The sequence below is a fragment of the Tetrao urogallus genome, assembly GCF_951394365.1.
Source record: "Tetrao urogallus genome assembly, chromosome: 7".
In the NCBI taxonomy this organism is placed as follows: domain Eukaryota; kingdom Metazoa; phylum Chordata; class Aves; order Galliformes; family Phasianidae; genus Tetrao; species Tetrao urogallus.
The window spans coordinates 9267081-9291220 of NC_136820.1; the positions used below are offsets into that span (position 1 = coordinate 9267081).

At 36.1% G+C, this 24140-nt stretch overlaps 1 protein-coding gene across 1 annotated transcript in view; it reads left to right on the forward strand.

The window, feature by feature from the left end:
• The window catches only part of KIF15 (kinesin family member 15), a gene marked incomplete at both ends in the record, with an annotated part of 33387 nt that overhangs the window by 4732 nt on the left and 4515 nt on the right, over positions 1–24140 (forward strand). The window contains 25 exons of the mRNA XM_079538368.1: positions 1512–1609; positions 1982–2161; positions 2897–3106; positions 3200–3325; positions 4124–4246; positions 4972–5095; positions 6716–6807; positions 7552–7761; positions 8548–8725; positions 9156–9297; positions 11656–11797; positions 12107–12304; positions 13207–13314; positions 14036–14141; positions 14521–14686; positions 15471–15621; positions 16655–16737; positions 17071–17146; positions 17405–17491; positions 18377–18481; positions 19299–19421; positions 20872–21018; positions 21868–21975; positions 22335–22499; positions 22911–23020. Coding sequence (XP_079394494.1) covers positions 1512–1609; positions 1982–2161; positions 2897–3106; positions 3200–3325; positions 4124–4246; positions 4972–5095; positions 6716–6807; positions 7552–7761; positions 8548–8725; positions 9156–9297; positions 11656–11797; positions 12107–12304; positions 13207–13314; positions 14036–14141; positions 14521–14686; positions 15471–15621; positions 16655–16737; positions 17071–17146; positions 17405–17491; positions 18377–18481; positions 19299–19421; positions 20872–21018; positions 21868–21975; positions 22335–22499; positions 22911–23020 — 3358 coding nt within the window. The remainder of the gene's footprint in view (positions 1–1511; positions 1610–1981; positions 2162–2896; positions 3107–3199; positions 3326–4123; positions 4247–4971; positions 5096–6715; positions 6808–7551; positions 7762–8547; positions 8726–9155; positions 9298–11655; positions 11798–12106; positions 12305–13206; positions 13315–14035; positions 14142–14520; positions 14687–15470; positions 15622–16654; positions 16738–17070; positions 17147–17404; positions 17492–18376; positions 18482–19298; positions 19422–20871; positions 21019–21867; positions 21976–22334; positions 22500–22910; positions 23021–24140) is intronic.

The window sequence follows — 24140 nt, forward strand, 5'->3', positions numbered from 1 at the left end:
AAGTTGTGAGTTAAGTAGTTTCTTAATGTTTTTTTTCTGGAGTTGAAATGTCTCCTTGGCTCAAATGCTGGGGACGATTGAGATTTTTCTCTTTCTGTGGGTAGCTTTAAGGTTTAAAGGAGCAGAGAATCCTTATGGTTGGAAGTGTCCTTTAAAGGTCATCTAGTCCAACTCCCCTGCAATGAACATGGACATCCACAGCTACATCACATTGTCCAGGGCCTGATCCAGCCTCACCTTGTATGTCTCCAGGGATGGGGCATCAACCACATCTCGAGGCAGCCTGTTTTTGTGCCTCACCACCCTCACTGTTGAATCACAGAATCACAGAATCACAGAATGGCCAGGGTTGGAAGGGACCTCAAGGATCATGAATCTCCAACCCCCTGCCACATGCAGGGCCACCAGCCTCCACATTTAATGCTAAACCAGGCTGCCCAGGGCCCCATCCAACCTGGCCTTGAACACCTCCAAGGACGGGGCATCCACAGCCTCTCTGGGCAGCTGTTCCAGCACCTCACCACTCTCTGGGTAAAGAATTTCCCCCTGATGTCCAACCTAAATCTCCCCTCCCTCAACTTAAAACCATTTCCCCTCGTCCTACACATATCAACCCTTTCAAAGAGTTGATTCCCCTCCCCTCTGTAGGCTCCCTTTAGGCATTGAAAGTTGAAGACTTTTTCCTTGTATCCAATAAACGGTGTGGAGCTCAGTGCAGTTACTCTTAGTTTTTATCACGATAGCAAAGTACAAGTACTCTCCTCCATCTTTTTGAGGTTGCATAATTTTGTTTTTGACAGGAGAAAAACTTTTCAGTGGAATCAAGCATTTTGAGTAAGCTGTATCAAAAAATGAGCAGTTCTGCTGTTTTCCTGTTTGGCTGATGTATCCTACATGTGTAGAAAAAATATTAATATGAAAAAAATATTTATATGTAACATTCTTTCATAGTAAAATTATAGTGAGGTTTTCAAAATAACTGGTTCATACCCAACTAGGAATTTAAGACCCCTCAGTATATGAAACCTATTGTATTTTGTACATCATGCAGTGGTAATTTTAAATGCATTAATATTTCACTTGATGTTAGAAGGGTACTGAAACAACCAAAATTGTATGGCTGATCTGTTTAAGAGGACTACATAGGAATTAAATGAACATGGGGCCAGAACCACTGTCTGTCTGATTAGTCAAGTCAGGCTTAAGGCCTCATCTGTACTATTTGACATGGAAGTTCATGTTTCATACTATTTTAGACGTAGGTAACCCTAAAGACATAAAATGACCTTTCACAGGGATCACTTTGATTTTGTTTAAACCTGAATATTGTGGAATATCGTCTTGGATCATGAAAGTTGATTTCATTGATTTTTGCAGTTCACTAATTGAGTTTTGCCATTCACTAATTAAAACTTACTGAAGTCCTCTATAATGGCACCTTGGAAAACAACCAACCAACCATTTCACTTGAGTAATACTAATTAAAACTTTTTATTTAAAAATCTCTTTAGGACCATCTGATTCTGATAATTTCACTCACAGTCTGAGAGGTGTCATTCCACGGAGCTTTGAATACTTATTTTTTCTAATTGAACGTGAGAAAGAAAAGGTACATTTATTTTATGCATACTAATGCAGTGAGGTATGTCTCGCATCAAAATTTAGCTAAGGCTGTTTTGTAATGTGGTGTGTAGAAGTGAAGTTTCTGAGATTATGGCTGACTTGCTTAAAATCTATTAATCAGAAGCAATTGTGTCTAGCTCTTCAGACACGTGCATGCTTGTTGTGAGTCTAAAAATGCATCTAGGTTTCTGGATGTCGGTTTTCATCTGAGTTTCAAGGGATGTCAGAAATGCATAACATGCTGAATATACATAAGCAAGCTTACAGCTTCATATATATAAAAATAAAATCACTGTCATACAATGAAAAGCTTAATAAAACCTAGTGCATTTATAGTGTAAATGTTTGTGTTTTGAAGGCTGGCAGTGGAAAGAGTTTTCTCTGCAAATGCTCTTTTATTGAAATCTACAATGAGCAGATATTTGACTTGCTAGACTCTGCTTCAGCTGGACTCTTTCTCAGAGAGCACATCAAGAAGGGGGTCTTTGTTGATGGTGCTGTTGAACAGGTGTTATCATCTGCTGCTGAAGCATACCAGGTATTTTTGCCACTTTTAAATGCTTGAACTTCTAATCTTGATTAACGGCCTATTTGGTAAATATTTCTCTAATTTAAGCCCTTGGTTTTTTGGGCGCTGTCTGTGACGCCCTCTCCCCCAACCTCCCTTTCCAAAGCACTGGTAAAAGTCTGTGATTAGATAGCATTTCTTGACCATCTCACGTGTAAGAAATCATAGAGTTGTAAAATATATGGAACATATGAATTGCAATCACCATAATCTCTCCAGAATACTCCTCACATCTTTGCAATAACAACAGAAAATTACATCCCGTGCTAATTAAGCAGCATGTGTGTTTCAGAAATTGTCAAGTTGATTTCTCCAAGAGTGAAGTGCACAGTACTGTTGTAACTTCAAATATTCTTTTCCTTGCGTACTGCTAACATGTACAAGTATTGGATATGTTCTACTCTGAAATGGCAATGGCACTCTAGGAGGGAAGAAATTAAAATTGTAATTAGTTTTTTATTAAGCTTGACTATCTATCTGTATAATATTCCTCTCCCTTGTTTTTTGTAGAATCTATCTCTTTTATATATCATGTCAATATTTTTTAATGTAATATATAAAATACTGGAAAGAACGTGCTTGTCCTTGGGATTTTTGAAAGCTCTTGCACTGAAGTGTACTTACTACTGTTTATCTCACTTTCAAGTAAATAACAGGTCCTGTCTGAAATACTTGTTTAATGTCTTTTTCATGTTTATTAATTAGGTATTAACTATGGGCTGGAGAAACCGTCGTGTAGCATCAACCTCAATGAACAGAGAATCCTCAAGGTCACACGCAGTTTTCACTATCACAGTGGAATCCATGGAGAAAAACAATGACATTGTTAACATTCGTTCTTCCCTTCTCAACCTGGTAGACTTGGCAGGGTCTGAGAGACAGAAAGACACCCATACAGAAGGACTGAGACTGAAGGTTAGTTCTGTACAATCTGTGGCATCTTTTTCCTCTCAGTTGCATTGCCCTGTGCCATCCACCAGATCTTCTCACTTGTATTTTCTGTTCTAGGAAGCAGGTAACATAAATCGATCACTAAGTTGCCTGGGCCAAGTAATCACAGCACTTGTTGATGTGGGTAATGGAAAACAGAGACACATTTGTTATCGGGATTCCAAGCTCACTTTTCTGCTACGGGTAATATAGATCCTCTGGATTTTACATACTAGTTGAGGTAGAAACAGTTTGTGGTTGTTTGGGTTTTTGTGTGTGTGTGTGTTTTTGGATTTATTTTTAAATTCAGCTTTGGCAAACTGAACACACGTGCATAAAAATGTATGTTAGTATGGGGCATGAGGGGTAAAGCATGAAAAACATCTTTTCGCCTAAGCAGATGCTCCACTGCTGCTAACTGAAGACAAGAAATGTATTTATGTTTCCATTTTCCTTTTACATATTTGTAAGTGTTGATAAGAAGTGTATGCCTTCTTCTTTATAATTTGGGAATTAAAATTTGGGAAAGACTCTGTATCAGTGATATTTAGAGACTGGTTAAAATGTATGACAGGGTCTCCAGAATTAGTCTGTGTGCTAATGGTGTGACACTGAGCATTTGACAAATTTCCTGTTTCCTATTTGAAAATTCATGGATTGTTTTCGAGCTGATCAGAAAATAAAAGATAGAAGCATTCGAAGATGAAGCATTCTTTTCTGTGGGATGCCAGCACTCACTAGAACTCTGAACAGTTACTAATATCAGTATATTTTTTGTTTTATACGACATAGTTGTACCTAAAATTTCTTTTGCTTACAACAGAGATTATTATTTAAAATGGCAAAACTGCAGCATTCCATTCATTTCATGTACACATTAGAAGTAGGGACCTCAGGAAAGTTATACCACTTTGGTGTAACAGGATTTTGCATTGTAGTACTAGGGCTTCTTGGTGTAGCCCCAAACCTGCAAAGCTAATTTCTATGGATTTTTTTAAACAGGATTCCCTCGGCGGTAACGCAAAAACATGTATAATTGCAAATGTCCATCCAGGATCCAGGTGTTTTGGTGAGACACTGTCAACCCTTAATTTTGCTCAGCGAGCAAAGTTGATTAAAAACAAGGTAAACAAGAACCTCAATGTCTTTATTGTCTGAATCAGACAAGGTTTTTTTATCATTCAAATTACATATCTACCAACAGGATAACTTCAGTAATACACTCTCATGCTATCACTCACTGAAATGAATATAACATCTTAAGATATGAGTTTGCTTTTCCTGATCTTTTTTTACAAATTATTTTTGAAAAGAATTTGTTTGCTTTTGATTATGAGTTGAGAACAACTGCTGGAGATTTGACAGTGGCTCAGGACAGTGTTGGTGTTTGTTGTTTCTTCTCTGAGCACTAACATTAGGAAATGTGAAATGTACCCAAATCTGTACTAAAAGTTGTCGTGACAAGTTTAGATTAAATGTTATTCAGTACATCCACTTTTTCTATATGCTATATGAAAAAAGTAATTTCTCATGAGTCAAAGTATGTTTACATCTTTTGTGAAACTATTTTATTCACCACATACTGCTTAGCTTTGTTTTTCAAGATTATCTAGGGTAAACTGTGCAGAAAATATTCAAATTTCTTAATCTTAATCGTTGCTTTTAGCAAAACTAAATTGTTGGCTGCTCAATAACTTGAACATTTGGCCGTGAGTTCTTTCTTCAGAAAGACCTAAAGAGTTCTCAGTAGTTTGATTGCTTTGCAGTCTTTCAGTTTTCCTTTAACTATGAATTATAATAAGCTTTCTATTTGTACCTTCTCATGATTTTCTCTTAAATATTTATCAAAGGCTGTGGTGAATGAAGACACACAAGGAAACGTGAGCCAGCTGCAAGCTGAAGTCAAGAAGCTGAAAGAGCAACTTGCTCAACTTACGTCAGTGCCATCTATGCACGATATTTCTGTGTCACAAGGTAAGATCGATTTAAAAAGAAAATTTGCTTCTTTTGTAGCTTAGAGTATGTTGGAGCTTTGTATAATTCATCATGTTTCTCAGCAATGGTTTTGTAGGTACCAGCCTGTCATGGTTTTATGATTTGTGGTTGTTGGTAATCCACATCATAACATCATACACAGATTGCCTGTATTTTATGTTGCCTCTATGTACATCCAGTATTTTGCAGAAGTTCTTAATATGTATTTCATTGCTCTCAAAAGTTTAAGCACTGGGCTGTATTTCCTGAAATAATACCTAAAATAAGTGGTAGGTTGCCCAGTACTTCCAGTAACCAAAAATTCACATGTGATTGTTTGTATATTTAGGTTGCAGGGGCACTAAGGTGTTGATAATGTCCATCCAATCTGTATTCGTTTTAATCTCTGGGCTGGCTTTTTCTCCTCTTCCCCATTTTGCCTCTTCAGGAAGATCTTAATAAGAGTGTTTGACTTTCAATAAAAGGCTAGTTTCCTTGTAAGATGATGATGTTTTTATCTAGATATATTTTTTTCTTCTAATAGTTTATCACTAGATGGTTATAGCTGCAATACTTTTCTTCATGGAAATAAGCTACCTATATCATGTTTTGATTACAAGGCAATAAAGTTATCTTGTAACGCCTGCTTTGCTCTCCTTCTCTCTGGCCTCGTCTCTGACTTTGACAAGAAATAGATCCAGTTTCAAAAGATACCACAAAGGTTAGGAAGATTTGCATAATACAAACCATCTGTGGTTGAGTTTTACTAAGGGAAAAAAAGACTTCTCCACAAGAATATGCATTTAAATTGTAAAAAGTCAGTGATTGTGGGGGCACCAAATCTGTTGAACCCAGGGTACTGATGGAGGGCTCAAAAATGTTGTTAGACTTGTGACAGAGTTCTTGAGGAAAGCAAGTGATAATGCTTAAACACTGAAGGGAGCTTTTATGAGATAGCTAATATTATAAAAGGTGTATTTGCTCTATACAGATAAATCGTGATGTTTGTAATACTTGATCACACAAAAATGCAAAATCTGCTTACTACAAACTTTATGAACATAATGACATTGTTTTTGTCTATTAATTGACTATAAGGTAGTATTTGTAACTGAGTAGACTTGCCTGAATGAAAGCTGTTTTCAGTTTCTGAAGTTGATTAGTTAAGTCCATTTAAGTCCTTGTGTGAACACTTTACTTCCAATTTAAGTTACTAACTGTCCACTTAATTCATGTTTATTTTTCTGAATTTCCTTATAAAGCAGTTTGTGTATTTTTAATATGTGCAAACTACAATAAAAACGTGAGTAATACGTTATCAAGCTCATTTTGTAGGGTTTTTACATTTTATTAGATATACTCATTTGAACAAACTGATTATTTAATAAAAGTTAATTATAAAGTTGTTGAACAGTATTGCTAATTATAAAATTATGTGCAGGGGTTCTGGTCCCTATAAGCACGCACAGATGGCTAAGAATTACAGTCTAAACTTCTTTACTCTGCGTATCAACATGATCTTTGTAGAGGAATTATGTTGTTTGAACATGCTGTCATGTTATATGTGTATGTGATTAAGTGACATTTTAATACACTTGGCATTTGGTTCTTGCCCTGCAGATGCTGCTGAAAAGGAGAAAAAAAATATAAATTACATTAACAACTTTATTGAAGCAATGTTGTTCTGGGAGAAATCAGAATGTGAGAAGAAGGTAAGAAAGCAGAGGTATTCCTAAGTGCATTCTACAGTACTCTCTTGTAGAAGACCAGTGAGCATACTGAAATCAATTGATATTTATGTTTTATTTTTTGAATAAAAATACTCTGTCCAAAGCTTATAAGCTTCAGTAACAAGGAAACGCGTCAAAGAGCATTTGAGATAAAATCTTTCATCTCAAATTCAAACAAGCTATAAGCTTTCCTAATATGATTAAGTTTAGGATGTGATTTTTTTTCTTTTTTTCATTAAAAAATTTGAACAGGAAAACAAACTTCTGTTTCACTTAGTTTTAAGGGCATCTCAGAGCATTTGGATCAACATTGTGTTTTTGATGCAAACCTGCCAGTCATTCATTTTTGCTGTGCTCTAGTTCATGTCATGGTGCAGTGCTGGATCATTAAAAATGGATTGTTTTTGGAAGAAACTAACTAAAAGAGATGTTCTAGGAGTGCACATGATGTGCTTCCCTGTCTGTGAATATTTAGTCCACAGAATCACATTGGAGCTTCTTCTAAGTAAACTTTTTCAATTCACATAGTGTGGAATTTGAGTTTTGGGTGTGAGCTGTTGCTCTGAACAGATCTGCTCCAAACGAATGATAGTTTATATATTTCTAGAAATTATCATGAGCTGAGTTTTGCATGATTCATGTGCCTACATATGTAGGTGATGTTTAAACCTTAAATTAATCTGATGTAACTCATTTTTTCATTAATCTATGTATGTACTTTCTAAGAATTTACTAGAAAGAATTGCTCAACTAGAAGACTTGTGTGCCAAGAAGGAGAAATTCATTCAGTCCAATAAAATGATAGTCAAATTTCGTGAAGACCATATTGTTCGCTTGGAGAGATTGCATAAAGAAGCTGGTGGAAGTTTATTGCCAAAAGAGCAAGAAGATCTCCTCAGTGAATTGAGGGAGGAATTGCAGACACTCAGAGAACAGGCAAGTCTTGTGGTTGGCTTTTTTTTTTCCTTTTTAGAAAAAATATGTTTTGTGAGAATGGCTCACTTGATAGAGTTGTGAGATGGATGGATTCAACCAGTCTGGGAAAGACAGGAAAAAAGGGGACATAAAATGTTGCCTCTTTATGTAAAGAAGTATCTCAAAAACCATAGCACCTTCCATCTCTCCATTGGAGGGTGCTATGGGTGGGTTTAAGAGCCTGAGTGTTTGCATAAGCGAGTCTAGTAAGGGAGATGTTGTGGTGGGAGTACGCTGCAGGCACTACTATTGAAGTTAGGTAGTAGAGGACCCAGTCTGCTCTAAGTGACTCAGTGAGATCACAAATACTCATTCTGAGGAAGAACCCTCCTGACATCTGCTGAAAGAACAAGACAGCAGGGTGCAAATAATGCAGGAGGTGTCTCAGTGAAAATAATGTAGATGTTAGATGGGCCAACCTGGGGTTTTGCTTGAGGAAAGGAGACTTCAGATTATTGATGGATATTATTTGTGAGGCAGCTCTGGAGAACAAAGAAACTAAAGAGAAGATAGATCTTTAAAAATAGCTTATTCCAAGTGCAAGAATATTTCAATAGTTAGGGAAAGGAGTAGCAATTGTATAAGAAAACTAGCTTGAATCAGTCCGAGTCTCGTAACTGAGCTTTAACTGAGAGGATGGGGAAAAATTCTAGTACAGAAATCAGGTCAGGCATTATTAGATATGTACAGTGTTGTAATGTTGTCTGTAAAATAAAAACTGTTGAAAAAAAATAATGCTTATCACAGATGGAACAACACCCACGAATTGCCAAGTATGCCATGGAGAATCATAACCTCAGAGAGGAGAATAAAAGACTTCGTTCTCTACAATCAGTGAAAAAAGCCCAGGAAGTTGACGCTCAGACTGTTGCAGAACTAGAAAAGGCTTTTTTGCAAGCTTCAGCCACAGAGAAAAATACTGGAGGTAAAAATATGCTGAAGTGTTTGAGCTAAATAAGCTTACTGCATTTCTGTTTTGTGCAGAGTAGTGCTGGAAATGTCTTGATGTGTGGGTTTTTTTTCTTTTCTCACAGTGATACTTGAAGACTTGAATAAAACAGGTTTAATTCGCTTTGTTTGTGTTGGCCTTCTTGCCAGGACAGCTGTAGGGTATTTGGATTCATTTTAATCTTGTGCATACCATCGCTAATCTTATTCTGTTTCCTTATCTCTATCATGGGAGCTCTAGTAATGTTTATTATTCTAGTGGTTGTCACTTGGGCTGTAGCTGATACCTGTTTTGTTCAATCACTGTTGCCGTGTTCAAAAGTCTGCAGATGAATGCTTGCATTTGGGTAAAAGTTAAGGTATTTGGGGTACTCTGCGATTTCAGAGGGGCTGTTCTTGTTCTTTAGGTCAGCACGTCTATTCTAGCACCACATTAGCCGAAGGCAACTCTCTGGCATCTGTTGAGAAGCTGAAAGCACGCCTGCTACAAACTCAGAGTGAACTGGCGAGTTCAAAACAAGAATATGAAGAATTTAAAGAGCTAACCAAGTGAGACAAAACAGTATAGAAATGTCTTCAGTTAAATGCTTTTAATTACTTTTCTTTTTTAAAGTGAGATTCAGATCCTGGATATATAAGAACGTATTCTTTGTATAAAAGTTTCAGAAAGATGATATACGCACAGAACCTGTTCCAGTCAGCTTAGTTACTCCCAGACACACACACCTGTAAAGCAATCACTGCAGCACAGACATACTTTCAGATGCATTGTCTTTCCAAAAGCTTTTCCTTGTGCTAAGAGGCAAAATTACGCTTCACAACATGCCAGTTTTGCACATGTCTTTGAATCACCTCAAGTCACCTGCCTCTTGGAACAAGGATCTTGGCTTAGTCACTGTGTTGAGGAAGTGTTTACGGTAACTGAAATACTATGGGTGGAAACAGTGACAGGAACCAGTGCCTGATTGCTTTTCAGGAGTGGGAGAGATTTTTTTGCTTGTTGTATTTTAGTGCTACAAGACTTTCACATAACTTCTGCAAGGTTGCAGGTGGAAGTCATTATAAATGTAGAATCCAAGCATTCCAGAAAGTTTTTACTAATCTGTTAATATTCATCTCCACTTGAAATATTTTTTAGAAGGTGATAAAACCACCATCCTGAGATTTGTTACTGGAGAAGTTTTAATTCAAACTGGAACAAAGGGATGGTGTCAGTAGTTCATTAATGTCCATTTGCTGTGACATCTGAACATGAGATATGGGTCTCTTACTGACACAGGAAAAAGTTTACTGTTAGTTTTTGTCTTGAAGTCACCACAAGATGAAAGGCCTGCATAATGCTTTCAGATTTTTTTGTTTTTATAAATATATATATTTACATTCCAGTGAATAATACATGGCTTATCTTGATCAGTTCTGTTTCTGAAAAATTCAGATCCTGTGACTACAGGATCTGATGCAAGACACAAGAAAACTGAGTTCAGAGAACGTAATATCAAACTGGAAAGCAAGAGAGACCTGACCTTCTTGTTTTTCATCTTGTGTCTAACGCTGTTTTGCAATGACCTAGAACTGATTTTCAACTTGGTGCTTCTAGAATTAACCTTTTCAGTTGTTTTGATTTTTTTGCAAAGCAGCTTTATAATATGCACTCTGTGCATTCAGACAATTGTACAAATTACATTTAGATTTGAGTGTGGTAAATCCTATGACCTTTGTATAGCATAATGTAACAATCTACTGAGTATCAATTCAGCAGTGCATCTGTTGTCCAGTATCACTGATTACAGATTTATTCATGACTTTTATATTAACATATTAACATAACATTTATTCATAACTTCACATCAGTTCATTTTCCTGCCTGTGCAATATATTTTTATCTTTTGTATTCAGAGTTTTATGCATGTCTTGATTTCTTTATAGTACATACATGGTTTTTGTTAGAAATTTCAGGCAGTTTAGCTGGTGAAGTCACACAGTGTATTTTTGAACTCAATGGAGTTGAGACCTCTGGACTTACTAAATGTTAAACTTGGTTCCAGTTTTGGAGTAACTGGATGCTTTATTTTGCATGCAAGTGATGACTTTGTGCTGCAACTGAATAAACAGAGCAACACTTAACAATTTTGCAAAAAACAATCTGTTAATTTTTCTGCTGTCTCTTAGCAGTCAGAACTGAAGTTCTACTTTGTTCCCTCTGTTTCGTTGCACAAACTCATATTACATGCAAAGTTGCAGCATTAAACTGCCAAAAGATGAAATAGCACGTTTCCTTTTGTCTGTACACTTTGACCTTACAATCACGTCAGTAAGGCCAACAGTCACAGTAATACCTTGTAGGTCTGCAAAATACCTAATGAAAATTATTCCTAAATTTCTGTTCAACTGTTGGATTTGAGTTGAAGTGTTTCTGTAAGGCAAAATAATCTTAAAAGAGTAGCATTTCCAGAGGGAAAAAAAAAAAATCTTTAAAGGATTTTCTTTAATCCTGGCAAGCACCAGTTCAGACTTCTTGTATAACTGGATAACATTTTTAAAGCTTAAAACCATCTTGGTGGGGGTGATATCGCTTCCTCGTAAAAGGAATTGCAGAGTGCTCAGCTTACTTCCTACCGTGTAATGGATTTTTTCTGACAAGTTTAGTTACCCATCTGTCTTCTTCGTTATGAAAGCACAAATAAACTTCTTAGCTTTTCAATTTATTCTTTTAACACAACATAAAGCAGTGATGACTTTCTTCTCAAAGAAAAAAAAAAAAAAGTACTTCCATCTTTGCCCAAGAGTACAGTTTCAGTATGATGCTCGTTGGCAATGCTGCAGCTAATTCTTACTTACGGAAGCATATTCATCAAGAGTTTTTGACTCTGTATTTGTATTTTTTGTATTAAAATGCTTTCTAAACAGGAAAAAGCATATGGAACTGGAATCAGAACTTCAGTCCTTACAGAAAGCAAACCAGCACCTTGAAAACATTTTGGAAGCGACCAAAGCACACAAACGCCGAGAAGTGTCTCAGTTGCATAAGCTGCACAGAGAAACTCTTAAGGTATAATTTCTTTAAAGCCAGGTGTACTTAATTCTAAGTCATGTGAGAACATTGGCAAGAACAATCAATGTGATTCATTTCTAGGATACCTTAGCCTCACTACAGTAATCTATACATGATAAACTAGGAGTGCTGCTTTTTGTTCTGAACTATTTCCTTAGTTATTTCCTGCTCTAATCAGGTGACAAATCTGAAAGTGTAGTGGTTTAGAACTAAGTGACTTTGAGCAGTTATATATATGCAACACTAGAGAAAGCTTAATTACTTACTGCAGTTAAAATAAGGATTGTTATGAAATCCCCATAACAGAACATAACTACTCCAACAAAAGCGTACCAGCTGAGGTCTCGCCTCGTGCCACGGATAAGCCCAGAGATCTCAGATTTTCACTGTGAAGATTTTGAGTGTTGCAAAGAGACGATGGATGACATTTTTAAAGAGCCTGTTCCCCCAGAGATGAATGAACAAGCATACGAGGCCATTGCAGAGGAGCTCAAGGTGGCACAGGTGAGTGTTTGAAACAAAAAGTGGAAGTGAGTAACTTCATAATAAAGCAAGTTTGGGCATGAAGTAACTCCCCCACCAAATATATTTTGATGAGCGTAGGAAACTAAACCATGTGATGAATACTTAAGCTATCACTGAAATGTTGTCTAATTACACAATGTACTTAAGAGGGATTACATTGAAAGTATTGAAAGGGATTTGGGAGTTGTATATCTTAATCCTAGATGAAGCTGAAATTTGCTAATAGCTGTTATGTAGGAAAAAAATGCATAGCCATTTCCTAAACTGTGATTTGAGATAAGCAGGATACTTAACCTTTTACTGTTCTAGCCTGGTAACTCCTATCTAAAGAATCTTCCTGATAAGTGTGAAGTGACTATGTTTGGAACAAACCCCAAGCACAATGTAAAATACTGCATTATTTGAAGAAACCTGCCAAATATTGCTTGCCATAGAAGAGTGTTACATTGTTATCTGAAGTATTCTCTAGAAATGGAACTAATTTTGGTGCTTGTAAAATAGACAAAATCAAACCAGCATGCATGACAGGCAAAACTTTGTGAACAGACAAAAAGAAATGCATCTAGTCAATATTTTGAATAATGTCATTTTTAAGTCTTAGATCTCTAAGATGAATGCGCATCTGAGAATGAAACACACATGTAAGAGCTTATATGATTTGGTCCTTGTTCTCACAGATGGATTTTCTTGTGCTCTGGCAGTCTAGTTGGCAATAGGAGAAATCAACTACTGAAGTTACCAGTTGATTTTTGGATGTTCTTTTTACTGTTCATTCGGGTCATTAAAAAAAACTTTGTATTTAATATGCACACACTAACATATGGCCCTTAAGAGTAACTGAAAGATGAATGCTCTAATTGTTAATTTCTTTTGTGTCACAGGAACAACTGAGCACAATGCAGACAAAGCTGGATGAAGAGGAAAGCAAAAATATAAAACTCCAGCAACATATTAATAAACTGGAACATCATTCTGCACAAGTACAGGAGGTGAGAAATCAGTACAATAAAGGTTTATGCTTGAGTGGTATCTATGTGGACCATATCTATCAGTGGACCACACTGAAGCTACTGTCTTTTAGTGAGGTCAGAAGCATTACTTGCATTTTGACTTTTGAAAAAAAATATAGTAGCATCATAACTGTACAAAAAGGCAGGAACTACAATTAAAATAGCAGCACAGCTTAAAAATAATTAATAAATAGGTCATAATTCTGAGCCTGCTGGATCTTAAGCTAAAACATAAGCAAATAGACAATCAGGATGTCAGTGCTTGTTTTTGGCCAACTTCATTATTTCTGAAGAAACAGAAAGGAGTCACCAAAATTTTGAACTTCAGAATGCTGAATATATTGCTTTCCTCAGTTGGAAATGAGCTGAAAAGTCATTTATATACGGAATATTTACAAGTCTTCCTTAATCTAATACGAAAAGGAAAAACAAGGCTTGTAGTCCTTTATCTGATAAACCTGTTTTAGAGTAGACTTCAGCTCTCAAGCTGTGCATTACTTTTAAATGATCTTTTTCCCTTTAGAAAAAGTAGCTTCTTCACTTATATTGAAGTATTTTTTCTTGAACTTCTATTGATTTCAGATTCACCTGCATCAAATTGTATTTATGATCAGCTAATGAGCAATTCTAAAACGTTGTTACAGCTCTGTGACTTAACCTGCTATGTTTATTTTCATTTAAATTTTTTCTACCTCTCCAGCTTCTTTCATCTGAAAGGAATGACTGGAGTAAGGAGCGTGAGGAACTACTTGAGCAGATAAAACTGCTTGAAAAGCAATTTCAGGATGCTCAAAGCAAGGCTGATAGTAAGTCTGTGGAACACTGAAATTCCAAGTGAAGTTTTGAGGTTGTCTTCATGTTACAAATCAACAGCAGTACATGCTGAGTAACTAATTTGGTTTAAGATTTCAAATGTCACACAGGTTTGATTTAAAATAAATCTCTAATAGCTGCAGAATAGCCTTTTCTTTGCTCAGTCTTCTGCAGTATGCAGTTTTGATGAGTGTTCTCTATTCATTCTGATATGAATACAGTACAGGATGCAGTATTTTTAAAAGAAAATGTGATCCAAAAATAAAGGGAAATCCTTCGGCAGTGTAAGGAAGTACAGTGATTTCTGATGGAATTTGGTTGATTCTGCCTTTTTCAAAATCAATTATTGACTTTTCACTTTTTTTTTTATAGTATTAACAAGTGAAGTCTATGACCTACGCATTGTCCTGCAGTCTGCAGACAGGGAGCTGTCTGCTGTAAAACAGGAATATAGAGCCTTTAGGGAAAAGCAAGAGAAGGAAATGAGTCAGCTTTCTGACAGACATATGGATGTACAGTTCAAGCTGGACAGTGTCAGGTATGTTGGCAGTTTGGTAAAATGTCTTAACCTTCCTCCTGAATGCATCTTCTGTCTGCAAGCTTGTACTTTGCATTTCTTAGACACACAAAAAGCAACTTTAAATGTTCTTTCCCTTTTTTTTTGTTTTTCCCCAATTCTTTTCAAATGCAGGGTGGAACATGATGAAATTAGCAGGAAGATAATTAAATAGGCTTCCTTAATTTTAGTTTTCTTACAGCATTTTCCCATTTAGTAGGGGATATCCAGAAGCTTAAAATAAGTAGAGTGGGTTTTTTTTTAAACCAAGTCTTAAAAATTAACTCTCATTCCACTACCTGTTCACATGATGCAGCTGACAGAATGATGCTGATCTAAAAATACAAACAGAAAGAAAGAAACAACAACCAAAAAAGAAACCAAAGCTTGGCTGTTGAAGTTGGAACTGTTCTAATAACCACAGAGTTCTTTGTCCAGCTGTTGGAAAAACAAAAAAAAAAACACAAAAACACGTCTGAACACTGATATCAAGATTAGGTGACTGAAATTTCTATAGAGTTTAGCAAAAAAATGAATTATTTCTAGGGATCAGAAGTAGCATTCTGCCTTCTCTGCTGGTGCCATCTAAATTTCCTATTTTATAAATATGGGGTTTAAAAAGAAGCTCTGTCACAGTCACTTGTTTTGAAAATAACTGTACTTTGTGGATTCACTGAAGCTTGTAAAATACAATTGGTTGGAATGTTTTTATAATGAAACAAGCTGTTAACACTGTGGGTGTTGTTGTTTTCCTTTTTAAATAAAGGTTAGAATATGAAAAGAATCTTGAAGAAAAAGCAAGCCTTCAAGATGACTATGACAATTTGCAAGAAGTGACAAAGTTTGAGACAGATCAGCTGAAGCAACAGCTTGAAGACAGACAACAAGAAACTGAAGCAATGAAAACTGAGCTCTGCGTAAGAAAAAGCTCTTAGAAGACTATGTTATACAGTTACTGATCTAGCCAAATTACCTAATTCCTGTTGTGATATCACCAATAATAGCTTCCACAGTAATAATAGGCTTCCTAGCATTCTCACACAGGCAGAACCAAAGGGTTTTCTTTAAAAAAAAAAAAAAAATAGGACAAGATTGTAGCAAATGCTACATTTGATAGCATTTCAATGATACAATGATTGATCATTGTGATCCAATACCACGATGTAGTAGCAGATTTTTTGGCTGAATAAATTCCTCTGGGAATTTTAAAGGAAATAGGTCAGTTAGTAAAAGGATAAGAAACTGTTTTGGGAAAAGAACCCTGACATCTAAACAGCAGTCTGTCGCAGTGCTAGCTAAAATGAGTTTGTGCATCCCTTCTTGGAAAAAAGAATTTGCTTTGTCTAGTGGATGTAATTTTGTTCAAATGTTTTAGGATTCTTGTGGGGAGTTGTTGTCCTGCAGTTTAGTTGATGCTGTCCTTGACAGACCATCAGACTGCAGTGACTGCAAAACAGCAATAAGGTTGCTCAAGGGCTTTTGTAAATGATATTTCCTGGTTTTCTGCAGTGTGTGCTGTTTGCCTACTCAGCAAGTTTGCTGTAACATTTCTCTTTGGGTGTCAAAAGGAATACTAACAGATTGAAAAAACGTGATTTTAAATTACTCTTGGTGAAACATCTTGAATTGCTGCTTAAAATTGGAAACAACTTCTCCTTTCTTCTATTAATCTATACTGGAAAATTCTTATTTCTCCTTTAATAATGTGGATATTGAGGAACATTACAGCCATAGGGTATTATTATCAGTGGCAAATGAGAAGAGCTGATTCCTAATCGTAACTAAGTCTTTACTTTAGCCTTTTCCTGGACCAATTCTGAACATCTTTCCAATTAGGGTTCTGTGGGTTTTTTTTTTCCCTAGTTATTTTTTATTAGTTGTTTAGAATTTTAAGTTATTCTAAAAGCCTTCTTTTAACTTCTTATAATGAGAAATATTTCTGTGTTCTAGAACCTACTAAAACTCCTGGAAGTAGAAAAAGAACATAATCAGAAGCTAAGATTACAATTACAAGAAGACAAAGAAAATTCAAAGTGAGTTTTACATCCTTGTGTCCTTTATCTTCATCTAACTTCATTGGTTTTGCCCTATGCTAGGTTTTATCCAAACTATGTAAAAATGAGGTATTTTCATTCCAATTAACATTGCAAATTTTCATTGCCAGTAAAGTTCTTCACATTGAAGGTAAATTTGTCTGGTAACTTAACTATTAGTCCTGTATGATAATGAAAAGTACTTAGGTTTTTTTTTTTTCCAAACTTCTTTAACTAAGTGCAGATGAGAATAACCATACATGACTTGATTCTTGTAAAAGCTCTCTGTTGCAATTATATTTCCCATGAGAGATATTTTTTTCTTTTCTGCAGAGAGCTCTTGAAAGTACTTGAAAAAGCACAAGTGGAGAAACCGTCATCTGAAATGCTGACACGATGTGAACAGCAGGTACAACAGCAGAACTGAACGACTAAGTCAATTTTGATGGATATCTGTGTATGTTAATAGCAAGTCTGTTGGAGAGCTGACTGTTCGTTAGATTATCAGCAAAATAAATTTAGAGTTCTCAAATTTTAGATTGTTAAGCTACTCTTAACTTTTCTGCTAAGGTAAACAGCTTAGTTTCTCACATTTTTTATTCCTGGCTTTGTGCTTAAAGTGTGTTTCAAAAGTAACTAAGTCTCTTCATAATATTATTTCTTCTAGGATGAAAAGCTGCAGAAATTAGAGCAGGAGTTGGCTGCTGCCGAAGAGATGGTTGTTTCTTTGAAGAAGACAAATGATGCAGATAAGGTTTGTGTTTATTTCTGGTACTGCTACCTAGCTTTGCAGGTAGCTCTATGCTCTGTTTTAAAAGCTCAGAACCTTTCTATTATACTTGGTAATTCTGTGATTGTAGGCAATTCTGGCTGTATATTTAGGTAAAATACGTCCTACCACTTACTGGCATTGAGCCTGTGGGGTGGCAGGAAATTAATCTGCATTCGGGGAAAATGAAATAACTAAAGGGGGAAAAAAGAGAGCAAAGGTTAAAGCTCTCTGCTGGACGAAGCATCCTATGTGGAAATGATGCACAGATCCCCTGCTGAAAAGATGGCTTTGGGTTTTGAAAGCACAAATTGCAGAAGCTCCCACAGCACAACTATTTATGCTGTATGTAAAGCAGTAGTGCTTTTATTACTCAAGCTCTTACTAGAAGATACACATATTATACACTTAAAGGTTTTCCATGCTAAAAAAAATAAAAATTAGAGATCAGAAGAGTCTGGTATTGGTGGTGAGTGGTGTTTCTTGAATGCATCTTTTTACTTTACAAATAAAAATAAACAAATAACGTAACCTTAAGCTACAGTACAGTGAGAAGCACATCACAGCCTGGGTATAAGTCTCTTATAATAAACACAGCAGATTATTTAATACTTTATATAACTGCATAGGCAAAAACAAAACTTCAAGAACTTATTTCCTGTTACTCATTTACGTGTGTATTTTGGAGCCTCATTTTCAAATTTGAAATTTGTTTGAATTTTGGTATTGACAGATTATCCACCAAAGCAAGTTCAGAATGAGAAGCATGTGTGTATAAAATACATGCATAAATAATATATACATGTATTTTATTTTTAATGTAAGAAAAAATGTCTCCAGATTAACCTTTTTTTTTTTTTTATGTTGCAGGAAGTTGTAACTGACTTAATGAGACAGATCCAGGAGTTGAGGTCTTCAATTAATCATAAAACTGAATCCATAGATGGGCTAACAAGAGAGCTGGAGGATATAAATGTATGTTCTGTCATTTTGAAGGACGTGGTGTCGTTTCTCAGAAATGGAAGGCAATGACATGTCTTATCATGGGTCTCAAACAGCATAACTTGCTGTAGTGTTTTAGAAAGAAACTTCTTTGTTTTGACATGTTGAAATCTTCTGAACATTTTATGCCTAAGGCTGTCTTGCAAACTGAACTCTTTCCACGTGGTGGGTAAAGAGCAGTGTCTCTAAGGGGACCTATTCACATCCTGTAAACTGCACTCAGCTGACAGTCACATTTAGATTTTCTCAGAAAATGGTGATTTCAGACATGAGCAACTGAAGCAGAATTGTAAATTTATTGGCGAGGAAGTTAATTTTCATGTAGCTGAGATAACTATCTCCTACATCAAAAAACACAGCCCTAAAGTGTTTATCTGAATATTAATAAACATTATGTCTTTGTTATGAAAGTATTTCGCTTGCAGACTGATAGACTGTAACCCATGACACAGTTCACTGACATACAGCTCTAAATGCTGTGTATCAGCATGTTAAGACAAAATGTTCGTGAGAACAATTCCTGTGTATGGTTACACATCTTTATCAGTAATTATTTTGGCAGTTAATATGTATTAACTTTCCTATTGTTCTGACAGCTCATTTTTAACATATTGTTTGAACAATTTAACTAGTCACTGATTTAAGCAATTGATATAGATGAGATTTTTAAGCATTTTGTAGTTGTTATTATAAGGACGTGTGATAGGCACACACTTATTCTGCATTTGCCAACTTGCTTTTATAACAGGCTTTCCTAAAATCTTTAAATTTAATTTAATCTTTTTCTTAGTGCAAGTATAATTTTGTTCTGGCTGCAAAAGAAGAAAGCAAAGGAATCATAGAGGATCAGGAGAAGAAGATTGAAGAACTGAGGGAAGCCTTGGAGAGAAGACAAATGGCAGATAATGTTGAGGTAAAAACATTTATGGTGGTGTGATGATTATTTAACGGATTAATCAGATGTGTTTTTTGCCTAACATACTTGTGTAAAACTTGACATCATTTCAGTTCAAAATAAAGCTGGTTAGGCTGCTCTTAAAGGAATTTCTAATGAGATACCTGACAAATTCTGTTAAATTATCACATTACTTGACATAAATATTTTATAAGCTACTTCATTAGAAACCTATGCTGAAAGTCTGGTTTAATTTTGTTAAGGCCACTGAGGAGTCATCAGCTGAATTTAATGGTAATATTAGATGATGCAGCTGAGAAATTAAAGTAGGTAGAAGAATACATTATGTTCAATATTCTCTTCCCCAGTAGCTGCTATATTCAATGACTTCTTTACTCGTAATTTTAAACTAAAGCTCCACCTGCTGGAAAGCAATTTAGTTAGGTTGCATGGTTGATTTGAGTACAGCTTTGCTTTTTGAAATAATCTTTCTTTTTAATTTAGTCTTTCCTGTTACTGCTGTCCCCATTACTCTGGTAAACACACCCTTCAGGCAAAACCACCAATCTGTCTTAGAAGGAATTTCAGCTTTCACAAGATAATCAATCGTATTACATAGGTGTAGTCCTATCAGTAAAGTGCACCAGAGCAGTGCCTGCTTCTCAAAAGCCATTCTTAAATGGATTCACTAAGTTTAATAAGCAGGTTATCTTCACTAATAGCGATACCTAAACGTAACATTATGAAATCCTAAACCAAGTTGCTGGCCAAATGAATCACTTTTTGTTTTGCCACTTTAAACAAAAATAGGATGACAAATGTACTGTCATCCTGGAGCATATCTATCTACTGATGGAAGCATAGTTTCCCATTCTTGGACTTTGTACATCACTCATTAGCTTTGTTCATGGTTTTTTTTTTTTTTTTGATGAACAGGAAAATCCCATCAGTTGTAATCCAAGGTGGTACCTAAAATACTAAGAACTGTTTCTTCTTCCAGATTAGCATGCTTAGTGGAAATACTGATGCCCCATCATATCGGGGATGGGAGTCTAGATCCTAGAACAAATTCAGGTGTCTACACAACAGCAATGCATTAGAAAGGCTGTAATTGCTGACTGAGCATTTCTCTACATTTTTTCTAGTTAATTATTTACGGAGTTGTATCTAATTTTTCAGTATGCATTATTCTTAAAAAAAACCCAGCAATTGATGCTAAATATCTCCCACAGGTATCTAGGCACAGCTATATTCTCTGTAAGTTCTGTGATCAAAATCAAGGATATGGAAAACTTGGCCAACGTAAGAAATTTATAGGTGAATGCTTGACAGAGTTCATAAAGGAAACATGGAAGAAAAGGGCAGATGCATTTAGATCACTGCTGTTAAGATTGATAAAACATCTTGAAGAAGCTGCTTTAGAGTAATAACTTTGTTTCCTTCTTCTCATCCACTGACTTAAAAATAGAGGGACCTTCTGTGTGAAGAATTGCATCATACCTCCGATCAGCTGATAAGACTGACAGAAGCCTCTAAGAAACATGATGCATTGCTTCAGTGTGCACAGCAAGACATAACAGAGAAAGAAGCTTTAATCCAGGAACTCAGAGAACAGGTAAAACAAGGAAAATCTTGTGATAATTGGCTTCTTGGGAGTGGGTTGTGACTGACAGTAACTTCTGGAGAATATTTTACCTGTAATTTTGGAGTACCTTGTACACAGCCTTCCTGAACAACAAACACTTCTTATTGTGAATCAAAGCAGTTGTTCAAAAGCTTTTGAGCAAAGGATAAGTAACCTTTAAATATTTTGGAAATTGTATCTGGAGATCAGCTTCAAAGAAAAATATTTCCATCTGAGTCAGTATGCATGATGGAGAAACCTGAGGTGATACAGACTAGGGGGTTACTTTCTGCTCTTACCCACAAACAGGATCATTATGTAATGGATAGTTGAGTTCTGTGTATGATGCTGTCTGAATTATTTTGAACCTTTGCAGACCAATAGCCCACCTACATTAAGGCTTTATCCAGATTTTAACTCTAATTGCCATAACTATTACAGTGCCAATTAACATAGCTGTGTTGGCAAAAACTCTACTGGTGATACATTACTTTGGAAAAGAATCATTTCATCTCGTTGGCATATTCTCTTTGAGGAAATTGTCTAAAATTATCAGCATAATATTTGTATCAGATTGTGTTTTGACCAGTAACACCTGCAAAGTTCAAATTAGCTACACATTATATATATTATATATCTGTTTCCAAAAAACACTCCTGTGCAACTGTCAAATGATTAACAGTAAATAGGTGAATGTGGAAAGCAGTCATGAAAGTGATGTCAAATATAGTATATATTAACATGTATTTGCCTTGCTCAAAATAGGGATATGTTTGCTGTTTCATTTCATGTTTTGTGACTATTCTGAGCTAATTTAATTCTACTTGGGATTTCTAATAGTTGGACAAGATGACAGAAGAACTAGAGAAGAGGAAGAGTGAATATGAATTCAAAATGAAGCAAATAGATAGCTTTTTCGTGGACTCATCTACAGTAACATTTCCTCAGGTATGACATTTCTAAGAGAAACATTTTCATTATAGTGACTATTAGAACTCAGTGAAAAGGATTTAATAAACTTTACTACACCGTGGTGGGAGCAGAAAATACAGTGTATCTAAGAATAGTCAAATCCTATCCGCCTTGTTTGTAGCTTTTATATATTATTGATGATGTTTTCTGCCAGGGATCTGTTAATCTGTGTTCTCCTATTAAAGCACATCACCAATACACAGGAGAAAACTGGGGGATTGGACTAGATGATCTTTTGAGGTCCCTTCCAATCCCTGGCAGTCTGTGATTCTGTGTGAAAACTGTTCTTGATTAATTATTTTGGGCCATTTTTGTTTTGCTTTTTACCTTTCCAGTGTCCAAAAACTCCCCCTAATTTTGATGTGAATCTGGCAAAAATCTTAGAGACTCATGAGCAAGAAATAGCAGATAGGAGGGCTTCTGCAATCACTCTAGAGCACCTTGTACATGAACTGAATGAAGAACGAAGAGCTAAAAATGATGAGATTCTACGGCTGAAGGTACTATGAATTAAACTCTGTCATCAATTTTTAAGATTACAGTAAGACAGAGTTCAGATTTTAATGAGCTCTGCTTATTAGCTTGTCTATTAATGCAGGAAGGCAGTTCTTGGTCTTCTCTTCGGCTTGTAACAAATGTTGACAACTTGCTTGAGAAATCCCTATGTCTTGCCTTCCCTAAGGAATGAGTGGTTTCCTTTCATGAGTGTCAAATGGTAACATTGTCTTTAGTAATGAAACTGTTCTGACTTCTAAATCAAATTACTAATGAAGCTGTGAATTGAAAGGTCACGCAGATCTCTGCCAGAGGACTGTGCTTATTTTTGGAGAAAGAGCTTTGTCTTCTACTTTACTCAGACAGGAATCTCCATTTGGTATTCATGTGAAATGTTTTCAATCTCACTTGCTTAGGAGCAATTACATGAACTGGAGAGCTTACATTTGGAGATGCAGATATTGGTGGAAAACAACAGGAATTTACAGAGTCAACTTACAGAAGCTCAGAAACTAAGCAAGAACAGGTAAAGGAAAATAAAAAGAAGTCTTAACTTGAAGCAATTAAGTACAATAAACTGAAATATACTGTTTTTATTTGAAATACAATCTCGTGTATTGCTTATTTAGAGATTGACTCAGCCTTTTCTATGAAAATCATGTACTGACTTTAAATCTTACTAACTTTAAATCATAAATTATAAGACTTTGTTGCACTTAACATGGGAAATACGAAGGAAAAAGAATCTAAAATAATTATACAAGTACTATTACAGTGTATTATGTATTGTCACATTACTTGAAGTCTTACAGATTCAGCAGATATGGAATTGTAGAATGGCCTGTGTTGGAAGGAACCTTTTAAGATCATCTGGTTCCAACCCCATGCTACAGGCAGGGACATCTCCCACTAGACCAGATTGCTTAAAGTTCCATCCAGCCTGGCTCAGAATGCTTTCAGGGAGGGGCATCCACAACCTCCCTGGGCAACCTGTTCCAGTGTTTCACCAATCTCACAGTAAAGAATGCCTTCCTAATATCTAGTCTAAGTCTACCTTCCTCCATTTTATAGCCATTTTCCCCTCATTTTGTTGCTACATGACATTATAAAAAAATCCCTCCCCAGCTTTCCTGTAGGCCCCTGTATAATCAATGAATATTAAGATGCTATAATTACAAAATAAACAAGAGAGTTAGGCAAAGCAGATTATAATAACAAAAAGAGAATAGATAGAAAGCTTACCTGTATCCTAGGCTCATTTACAAAACTCCAGCAGAGTGGATCTCCAGAAGAAATCCTTCCCCACTGGCAGTCAGCTCTTAAATGGGTCCAGGAGAGGTGCAGCCAGGCTCCACCGCTTCCGGCAGCACAGCTGAATTACCTTCACCTGTGCTCCTATGGCTGACTCAGTGCTTGCCTCAGGTGATCAATCAGAGGCTCAGGCTGTGATTCAGCAATTCCCATACGTCCCCCCAGAGCCGGGGATGAAAAGCCCCAGCTCTCTCAGCCTGTCCTCACAGGGGAGGTGCTCCAGCCCTCTGATCAGCTTTGTGGCCCTCCTCTGGATACACTCCAACAGCTCCATGTCCTTTTTGTGCTGAGGCCTCAAAACTGGCTGCAGTACTTCAGGTGAGGTCTCATGAGAG